The 11,187-nt window shown below is 42.1% G+C and overlaps 1 protein-coding gene across 2 annotated transcripts in view; it reads right to left on the bottom strand.

Moving 5' to 3' along the window:
• Nucleotides 1–426: 426 nt before the first annotated feature.
• Nucleotides 427–11,187, bottom strand: part of LOC102564928 (vitamin D 25-hydroxylase) — a 30,352-nt gene continuing 19,591 nt past the window's right edge. The window contains exons 3-5 of one of the 2 annotated variants that reach the window (XM_006275041.4): nt 9,423–10,055; nt 4,264–4,593; nt 427–784 (exon numbers count right to left, since the gene is read on the bottom strand). In XM_006275041.4, coding sequence (XP_006275103.3) covers nt 609–784; nt 4,264–4,593; nt 9,423–10,055 — 1,139 coding nt within the window. In that variant the 3' untranslated portion in view covers nt 427–608. The remainder of the gene's footprint in view (nt 785–4,263; nt 4,594–9,422; nt 10,056–11,187) is intronic. The other variant, XM_059722647.1, reaches the window with a different exon arrangement.

Genomic DNA, 11,187 nt, shown 5'->3' with positions numbered 1-11,187 from the left:
TTTGATGAAGTAGAAAATGAAGAGTAACTTGAAAGATGCAAAAAGCAGGGTGATGTGCTCAAAGTGAGAAACCAGAAAATAATCTTTGCAGCAGTGACGACTGATGTGAATGGACAAGAAGGAATTTGTCAAAGCTGGAGCACATGCATTGAATTAAGAATCATCTACTTTGAAAGGATTTTTATAAAAACAGTTTTGGGTTTTACATTTTAATAAAGGACTATAAAGAAAAGTTTTGTTTTTAATACAAAATGTATTAATGAAGTTTTTTTAAACCTTTGAGGTGGGGTTATAACGATGAATTTTTCAGAAGTTGAAATGAGATGCAAAGTTGGTTTTAGAAATGAGTGAAGAATCTTTAAAAGTATCAGGAGTAATACATTCTGCCTTTTTGTGTAACTGTAAGAAGAGAAACATAAATCTATATGTAAGAAGACAGAATTTATTTTCATGTCCTCCAATTTATTCCTCAGAATTCATCTGGTGAGAGTGGATTTACAAATAAAAAAAATGGAGCCAGAATCACAACTGCTGTAAACTGGTGTAGTTCCATACATGTAATGGAGCTAGAGCAATTTACATCAGCTGAAAGTCTAGGCCACTCTTCTTCAACGTCTTTCGGCACAGATGAGGTATGGCTGTGGCTGTAATGTCATTCCCAATCTTGGTTTGAGATCTGGAATCAAATTATGTGGAAAATGAAGGTGAAACCGTTGAAGTAATGAAGTGAAAAACAAATACATTTCCATTCTGGCCAGCTGTTCCCCAAGACAGTGTCTTCTTCCTGAATAGGGAAAAATTGGGCAAATTATATTTTAAAAATTAAATTAATCAATTTTCACTTATAATTCAGAGAACAAGTATCTCCTGTGTCCAGTCTAAATGGAGCTCTTTGGACATAATTATTCTGTTCCCCAGGAAAGGACAGGTGGTTGATATAGTAAGAGGCATGTTTTAAAAAGATCTGTACATTTTTAAAACACAAACTTTACCAGTTCTCGTTCAGTTGTCTCTATATAGGCAAAAGCTATAAAGGTCAAAAGAATTTTGCAGAACACAAAAGAATTGTTTGTATAATGCAACTGTGTAGTGCAGACTAAAAAATTCTGGAAAATGACACTGAGGGTTTTCATGTTTTTCTCAGTAATTTCACATTGCCTATGTAAAAGTCTATTGACAAGCATTATTACATGGCTATTATTCATAGACATTAGTGGAAGGGTTTAAATAGGACAGGCTGATGGCTTTATATATTAAATACCAGTTAGTGCAGCGCTCAGTGCAAGTTAACTAGCAGATGAGACAAAGCACCATGCTAAATGGATAGACTGCTTCCAGTGCTTCAGACTGCAAGCATCTCCAGAAGTACTCAGACTTTCTGCTATGTAGACATCATACAAAGTAGGCACCTGACCCCTCAAGAGAAATCCAGAACTGTGAATAAGGTGCCTAGACCCCCTAAATAGTGCATAGAGAAATTTAGGGGCATCCAAATGGAATCCAACAGTCAGTTTCCTGAATAGGGAGCCACCTATAATTACTGCTTTCAGTGTGCATTCTCTTAAATCTAGCCACGAGGAAACACTGGGGGCATCTACACATGAAATTAATGTAACACAATAAACTCTGGCATAATTTTCACTGGAGTTTACTGCTCCCAGGTGCAGTGTTTACATGCGTGCCCAGGACTGCAGTACATTGAGCTGGGGTAGTACAGCCCCAACTGGCAGGCGGCCCCAGGGGTCAGCCTGTCAGCCCAGAGCTACTCCACCCTGGCTCAACACTGTGGAGGGACTCACTGGGGCATAAGGGTGCTATGGTGCAGGACTAGCTGTCAAGCTGCCCCTGTACGGTAGCACCCTTGTGCCCCAGCCAGTCCTGGTCATTGCCTACACATGCGCTGCTGCAGAGAAAATAACTCTGCTGTAGGATAGTACTTGTCAGGCAGTGTTATGGCAGAGTAAATTAATTTACTCCAGCCTAATAGCTCCACATGTGTAGACAGAGATGCTTTACTGCAGAGCTAATTAGTCTACTGTGCAGTAAGCATCTCATGTAGATGCCCCCACTGGGTACATGAATGTCTATCAAACTGCAGCTCTCATTCACATCTATAGGAGGCACCTCTGCCTGCTTGACCCGCAATCCTCTCCTGATGGTAGTCTGCTTTCTTCCAAAAACAAAACAGGAGGCCTATCTTTTGAAAGGGACTGGGAATAGTACCTGGGCTTTAATGCTTATTCAGAACGTGGAAGATATAGGCTTAATTTCCCCCTTTATCTGCTGGAATTCTACCCTACATGTCCATCTCCCTGAAAATCCCCTGAATTGAGGCTGTTCAGAGGAGAGAGTACTCTCTTACCTTTTGGTGAAGCAAGAATGTGGTGCAGGAAAGAATGAAAGAGTCATTAGGGAAGAGAGCACAGGGAAAGCAAGTGTATGCATGACTAGCTAAGTGGTTAAGGAACTTTCCAAGCAAAGGGAAGACAAGGATTCCAGTCCCCATTGCAGGACTCCTGCATCTTATCCAGTGACTGTTTTCAATAAAATACCTATGGAGTTCAAGTATCTCCAAGGTCAGGCAGCAGTTGTACAGGGATTTTCATGACTATACATTTTTAGAGGGGCACCGATATATCGGTCCATATGGTATCAACACCAATAAAAGGCAAGTTGACATTGCTGACAATCAGCTTTTTTTGGTCAATATCAATGATAAATGCCCTGTTCATGTTGTAAATGCAGCTGCAGGATGCACACCACTAGGAATCCAGCCTGGCAGTGTGGAGAGCAGCATCTAGCCAGTAAGTTGGGGGGGGAGGGGGGCAGGCAGATCAAGGTCCCTAGGGTGAGGAAGGCAGTGGGGCTGGAGCAGGTGCTGCCCATCCAGGACAGGGTGTGGGACAGAGCCATAGGCAGCTCATCCAGGGGGCAGGGGGAGCGGCCCCAGGGGAGGCACAGGGGCATGTACCCCCTGGATTTGTGCACAGGGTGAGGGCAGGCTATGGGCTCGGGTGGTTGTACCAGCCTCTTCCCAGAGGGAGCTGGGCTGGGGCTGTGCTTCAGGCAGGTGAGAGCAGGAGGGGTCTACTGGGGGACGGGCTTTGGCGAATTTTGAGGTTGCTGTAGCCCACCCCATAGACCCTCTCCCAGCACTGCTGCTGCCTGCCCTGAGCACAGCCATGGCCCAGCCCCACTCTAAGGAAGAGGTCAGTGCAGCCCTTGGCTCCGAGCCGACAGCCCACCCTCGTCATGCATACAAATCTGGAAGGTACATGCCCCCTCATGCTTCCCCTGGAGCGTGCGCAGCGGTAGACCCTGGCCCTGAGTGGTGGGCCCTAGCCCCGAGCAGTGCCCTTCCCAGGCCCCCCTGGATAAGCCGCCCACAGCTGTCCCGTTCCCTAACCCGGCCCTAACCCGCCCCGGCTGGGCAGCACCTCCCCCAGCCCCGGCCCCACTCCTTCCCTCACTGTGGGGGCCTCTATCTGACCCTCCCTATGCCACTTCTGTCCCCCACGCCCCTTCTCCTCCATGGACTTACCAGCCGGACACTGCTGTCCAAGCTGCTGGGCTGCATATCGGCAATCGGATTGGTATCAGTAGATATGGCTGGTTAATATTCAGCCATCGGTATTGGCCCAAAAAAAGTCTTTATTGGTGTACCCCTACAAATTTTGGATTTGAATACCTAAACTCTGTTTTAGTTAACTCTTCAGGAGGATCCACGTGCTAGATCCAACCCTATGCACTGCAACAAACCCGTGCATGTCAGCCTGGGCCAGCCCCACACACCAATCTGACCCAGCACACAGAACTGTCACCCAACCTGTATGACTCCCTATGGATCCAGAAATTGCATGGCAGGGGAGAGGTGGCAGCATTAATTACTTCACAGCAATTAACACTGCCACTGATCCGCTGCAACAAAAATTCTGGACCGTGGGAAGCCCAACCATCGGCCAGAAGTTGAGCACCACTATCTTAGATGATTCAACTGTCAAACTTATATAAAATAATGAAATGAGCTGGATAAAATCCTCAGATTAATAAATTAATCATGGAATTTCTTAATCTTTTGTTAGTCTTATACGTCCACCTACGTATGTAGGAGATAGCATTACACAACTTCTAGTACACTGTATTTATTTTTAAAATAGCCATTTCATCAGAAATGTAACTGTTTTACAACATCCTATTCTGGATATATACTATTGATATTTACCTTGTTGTATCTAGATTTATTAAAGAGGCATGAGCTCTTACCTAGTGAAAAAGGAACAAACGCGTCTTTCTTGATAAACTGCCCATTGCTGTCCAAAAACCTCTCTGGATAAAACACTTCTGGGTTAGTCCAGTATTTTTCATCAACGTGCACGGAATAGAGGTTTGTAATTACTGTAGTGTCTTGAGGGATAGAATAACCACGCACAACTGTATCCTTAGAGGTTGCATGGAAAATACCTAGTGGAACTATATTACAGAATCTTAAAATTTCATGTAGAACTGCCTCAGTGTAAGGCATTTTGCATTTCTCTTTTAGAGAAGGTGTTTTGTTTGGGCCCACGATTAAATCAATTTCTTTATGAACTTGCCCTGTTAGAGAAAAAAACCTTTAGTTTATTGCAAAATATTTTTAAATTCATAAAATAAAGAATATATACTTTGTTTAAAATTAAACATGAAATATTTTACTAAATAATCCTGTATTTTTGTATGCTTGTATGATTTATATTTTCAATTTTTATTTTCTTTCTTGACTCTCCTGTTCATGGTAATTCTTCCTTATTCATATATATCACAAAAAGCTATACTAACAATTATTTTTCAATGACATTGAATCCTACTTTCACTTCTATATTTTTCTTTGGTCAATACATTCCTTATTTCAAGGAGCTAATTGGAACTAGGGTAACAAGTTTAAGATTGCAGATAGTAAAGATGAACTACATTAAATTCAAATACATTTATTAGATGATGATTAACTTCTTTGCTCATAATCTATATCAACTTATATCTGAAAGACCAGTAGAATTCAATTTAAATGCATAAAAACAACATAGAAAAGTAGGGCTAGAAAGGGGCCTTAGGAAGTAATTTAATCCACCTGCCTGCCTGAAGCAGGTTCATCCCTATTCAAACCATCCTATACAAATCTATTGTCTAACCTCTTAGTAGAACTACACAAGTCAACCCTGACACAACACAAGATATAACACCTGAACCTGCCACAAGTAAAGCAGGGGGACCACAGTGGTGAATGTTCTGCTGCTGCAAGAATTGTCAAAATATGCTCAAGACACCCCAGGAAGCAGGCCATGCCCCCTATTACAGAAGGAGGCCATACCAACCTGACCAGGGGGTAAAATTCCTTTGTGGCGACTGTTTTGACCCTGAGTGGAGCAGTGACACCTTCTAGCCAGGAACCTCTGGAACTGGCACACCCCAATAATATTCCCAACCTTGGCTGCAGCTAACACCCAATGCCTTTGAGGAAGGCTTTGGAAAAACCCTGACAAATGTAGCAGCAAAAGGAAAAAAATTCCACCCTTCCCCTGGTAACCCCACCCTGGCTCCCCATAGCAACTAGCAAAGCCCAGAAACATAAGAAATACCCATAGTAAAATGTAAGACACCTATATCATGTCCAACCTCTTTTCAAGCACCTCCACTGCTGGAGAGTCCACAACTTCCCTAGGCAGTCTATTCCACTGCCTCACGGTTCTAGCAGTGAACAAGATTTTCCTGAAACCCAATCTAAAAGTACTTTGATGCGATTTCAAGCTATTGGTCCATGTCCTACTCTCTGTAGCAAGAGAGAAAAGATGTTTCCCCCTCTTCTTCATGGTGGCCTTTCAGGTATTTGAAGACTGCTATCATGTCCCTCTTAAGCGCCTTATCTGCAAGCTGAACATGCCTATTTCCTTCATCCTTTCTTCATATGATTTGCCTTCCAAGCCCTTCATCATTTTGGTTGCCCAGCTCTGGACCCTCTCTAACTCCTCCATGTCCTTTTTAAAATGTAGAGCCCAAAACTGCACATAATAGTCTAGTGCCAAGTAGAGAGGCATTATCACTTCCCATGCCTTGCATTTAATGCTTCTACTGATGCATCCTAAAACCACTTTTGCCTTTTGTGCAGCTGTATCACACTACACACTCATACCAAGTCTGTGATCTACCAAGACTCTCAGATCCTTCTATGTAGTGCCGCTGCCCAGCCGGTGTCGCCCATTTTGTGTCTGTATTTTTTATTATTCCTTCTTAGGTGAAGCACCTTGCATTTGTCAGCACTGAACTTTATCCTATTAGCTTCAGCTCAGCTTTCTAGTATGTCAAGATACTTCCAAATTGCGCTGCTGTCTTCCATGTTTGCAATCCTTCCCAGTTTAATGTTTTCTGCAAGCTTACTCAAGAAGCTTTCTATGCCAGCATCTGTATCATTAATTAACATGATGACATGGGTACTGGGTCTGGGAAAGATCCCTGTGGGATTCCACTTAAAACCTCCTGCTATTCTGACATTTATAATTACCCTTTGTGCTAGTGGCTATTGAGATGGTTATCTATCTACCTAGCCCAATTTCTCCAATTTGTTTATGAGAAGGTCCAGTGGGACCCTGTCAAAAGCCTTGATGAAGTCCAGATCGGCTATATCCACAACATTCCCTTTGTCCGCCTAGCCACTTTGCCAAAGAAGATCAAGTTTGTTTGACCTGACTTGTTTGACTAGAAGACCCAATTCTTAAAGAGTTCTTCCCAGGACCATCCATCCTAGCCTTCAAACAAGCACTGAACCTCTCCAACATAATCACCAGAAGCAAAACACACAGAATGGATCCAGACCATACCATGACAAGAAATGCAAAACCTGCCAACATAGCTCCACCGCCCCCACAATTACTACTGCCCACAACAGAACCATCATCATTCCTGGATCTTACACCTGCACCTCCAGATATGTAATATATCTCATCCAGTGCACCAAATGCCCTGATGGAAAATACGTTGAAGAAACCAAACAACTCTGTACCAGAATGAACACACACTGAAAATCTATCAAAGACAAGAATACCCAACTACTTGTGGGGGCACACTTCTCACAGGACAATCACTCCCTCTCTGATCTCTCAGTTCTAATCCTCAAAGAGAATTTACAAAACACCTTTTGCAGGCGAGCCTACGAACTTCAATCTACTGGATACAAAAAAATCATGGATTAAATATACATATTGGATTTATGGCACATTATAACCTGCCCAACATCTGACAACCCAGATAACCTCTCTGTTATTTATTAGCTATATTCTTACCACCAGGTCTACATTCCCATTCCCCTCCGTACCTCCACCTGTTTCTCACCTACTGACTGCCTCAATATGCATGTTCACTGACTGGCATTCTCATGTGCATATGGGCCTCTGGCTTCTATTCTATTCCATCCAGGAAGAACACAGACCAACTGCAGATGCGTCTTTAGCCTGACGAAGGGTGTTTGTACCTGAAAGCTTGCAAAGAATTTTTCCAACTATTTGAGTTTGCCTAATAAAAATATTACCCAAAGAACCTTGTCTGCCTATGTCCTTAGGCCAACACAGCTACAACCTATACCCCTTTGACCTGATTTAAAATTGCTTTTAATCAATTAAAAAACTACCTTAAATTGAAAACACTGCGTTTAAAACTGATGTCTTAAACAAAGGAAGGATAGTTTGTATTTAGTGAATGGAACTTGCCTGTCTATGATTACCAGGTCCTTCAAGGTTTTATAACGAATAGAACTCATTCTTTCATACCTTGTTTCTAGTCATACAGTGGAAGAACAAACCAAGTTTTGCTGCTTTTTCAACTTCCAATTTGTTTCTCAACTTGGAATGAATCCATCATTTGACTGAACTAGATGAATAGGCTGAAATGAAGAAAATATGCTCTCTGCATCTACTGAAAAGGCTACTGCTGTCTAAACAAGTTTCAGCATTTCAACAAACTCTAGTTCTTGTGCTAGCCAGTGAATTTCACCAGGTCAGTGATCTAACTTTCTTTAAAACATATACCTCTTAATAAATTTTGTTACTTACTGTAAGTTAACAGAATAGATCATATAAAGTTTAGGAGAGTAAATACTGTTAGCGTTCAGACAACTGGATTACATCCTAACACTTCTTCTCTTCTTTTTCATGCCACATGTCTACAAAACATATATTGCATTCCCAACATAGGGTGGATGTGTGAAGTGAAATTTGGGGAAATCTGTTCAGGTACAAATAACGATCCCTTCAAAAATTATAATGTTGGGAAAAGGAGTCACGAATGAGACATGATTTACCAAAAATACAGTAGCCACTTTTCAGATATTAGTATTTGAGCCTGTAGCAGGACTGGGCCCTAGAAGCGACCGTGCTGCCCCCTAGTGTCCAAACAACAACTGCCTTGCCCTGATTTTAATTACCTTCTCTTCTACTCTTCCTGCCATGCCTTGATGTAATTGTTAGATCATTAAAGGGAAGCTGCCTAAGGGTCCTAAGACACACCTACTTCTTTCCTTCATCAGCAGATCCCCTCTCAGATCCCACTAGCACCAAATCCAGTCCTCCTTCAGGTGGGCCCACCAGGCACATGCATGTCCCTCTGGTACTCATTGCCCTATGGCCTCTGATCTCCCCTACAGCTGTGTCCATGCCTCACAGGTGTTATGCATCATCATTCAAGTGGGACACTTGTCCCCAAAGTCACAAGGCCAGTTCAGGCCTTTATCTCTTGTTGGGGCTTCGGCCTTCCTGGCTTCTACCCCTCTGCTGTAGGTGGTCCTTTAGTCAAGGCCCACTGTCCTGGACCTGGCTTCTGGGCTCTAGCCCTGTCAACTGTCAGACTCTCTGGGCCTCTGGAGCTTGTGCCTCTCACTCTGGGCCCCTGGCCCCAAAATTCACCCTTCTGGGCTGCTGCCCCCTGTTCTCTGATCTTCTCGGCTGATCTCACACCTCTCAGGCTACAGGTCCTTGACCCTGGTTCATGCCCTGCTTGGGCTATGGGTCCTTGACCCTGGTTCGTGCCCTGCTTGGGCTATAGGTCTCTAACCCTTTCTCTGCTACTCTTGATATTTGCCTCACCCCGGTCAAATTCCAGGCAGTTGCAAGCTATGCGGTCACAACTGGGACCTCCAAACCTCTCCTGTAGTCCCAAACCAATAGTATAAACCACAATGTGATAAGAAAGCCCTCTCGCTGTAACTGAAACCTGTCCCCACAATGGGTTCCAACATAGACTCCAGCTGCCTGGCTATACATAACAAAGCTTCCCCTCTTTGGGTCCAAATATAAAACCTGCTCTGGGTTGCATCCCACTGTAACAGACAGCCTGAAAACGCATTCCAAATTCTCAGCATAAAGATACAATATTAGTTCCTCAAAAAAAGATAAAATTCTTACCTTGAATGTTAGGATAAAGAGCCATAAACAATACGGCCCATCTTAGAACATTTGTGGTGGTTTCTGTGCCAGCTATGATAAGTTCTCCAACAGAGAAAATTAAGTTTTCTATTGAGTATGTAGATTCAGGATCATTTTTACTTCGATCCATCTCATCTAAATACACATCAACAAAATGTCGAGGTGACTGAGACTTCCTGTTTTCAGAGACTCGCTCAATGAGGTCATTCAAAAAGTCATAGACCTCAGCTGCATTTTTAAACAGCTGTTGATGTTTTCCAAAGGGTAAGATGCCAATCAAGGGGAATGCATTATATAAGAATACTGCAGCACTAGCAGCTAATTCAATATTTTCACTAAAAATCTCAATCATGTGCTGAAATTCAGTGTCTTCATATGTAAACCGTTCTCCAAAAAGTATCAAATTAGTAATGTTTGAAACTGCATTTGTTATTAAGTGCTTAAGATCAAATGGTTTGCCTTTGTACGTATCAATGGCATCAAGAAAAATCATGCATTCTTCTGAGATTTTGTGTTCAAAGGACTTTTGACCATATCCAAAAATACGAAAGCTATTTACAGCCAACTTGCGATGCTCTGTCCAACCTCTGCCATATTTGGAGTTCAATAACCCTGAAAACATATTTTCAAACAATATTTTATAAAGTTTTAGATTTTTCCTAATTTTATATGTAATAAATCTATGAAATAATAGTACATTTTAAAAGGAAATTCACAAAAAAAGTATCCCTATGGCTTGGTTAATAGTGATGTTTATGTCAGTGCAGAAAGGACCAAGTTTATTTATTTATTTTTTTTCATGAATAAATGTGGGTACATATCACTTAGTTTCTCAAATCCTTAGGAGAGTTATTGTATTCACATGGAATGACAAGAGATTCTTTTTCTCTGAGCTCTATGGGCACACCTTGCAGCCGACCAAGACCACCCTTACTGTCATACTCTTACAGTGAAAAATTACATGGTACATGTGACAATGAACAAAGAAAGGCTTTGGAAAAAAAGAAGAGAGAGAGAGATCAAAGGGACAGGCTAAAACAAAAACAGAAAACCCTCATCATTGGCAGCCACTAAACCCATTTTTAAACATCCACAGCTTTTTAGAGACTGCAGATAAAAATGTCATTACCTTCAGTAATTAATGCTTATACAGAGTTCTTTATATCTGTGGGGTCCCTACATTCCTTCAATCCTTTAAACCTTCAGTCTTGAGGCCTAATGCTATCATTACAAATCTTCCAGGCATGGAGAATGGATTTTAATTCTCTTATAAACCTATCAGTAGTGTTCTTTAACAGATTAGAGAATAATAAGAGACCTCCTCCTTTCTTTTTCCCTTAAATATAAAGCAGAGAATCCACTCCCAATTGGATCCCAATATCAATTGATACCATTAGGTAAAATGAAATGTTAAAACCACTCCTTTCTACAGAAATTAAACATTATTTTGACTGTTTTAAATATGCAATCCAAACACCCTCTTCAAATGCCACTCACATCTGTTTTTCCATTTCCACTTATTTGCCAGGCTATCTAACCTGTAGTTGTCTAGCTTAGTGATGCTCAAGGCACAGGCACAGCCTTCAGGTCAGATTCGGCCCCCAGAGCCAAGTCATCCAGCCCATGGGGTTCCCCATAGGCCTGGAAATGTGGTGGCGGGAGAGTAGTGGCAATGTTAATTACAGCGGCTCTGGAAGCCTCACAGCAATTAATGTTGCCACTGTTCCCTGGTCATTAAATTTTT

This window comes from Alligator mississippiensis, chromosome 2 (genome assembly GCF_030867095.1).
Source record: "Alligator mississippiensis isolate rAllMis1 chromosome 2, rAllMis1, whole genome shotgun sequence".
In the NCBI taxonomy this organism is placed as follows: domain Eukaryota; kingdom Metazoa; phylum Chordata; order Crocodylia; family Alligatoridae; genus Alligator; species Alligator mississippiensis.
The sequence above is the reverse complement of the archived record's forward strand: the minus strand, read 5'-3'. Positions and strand labels throughout refer to the sequence as shown.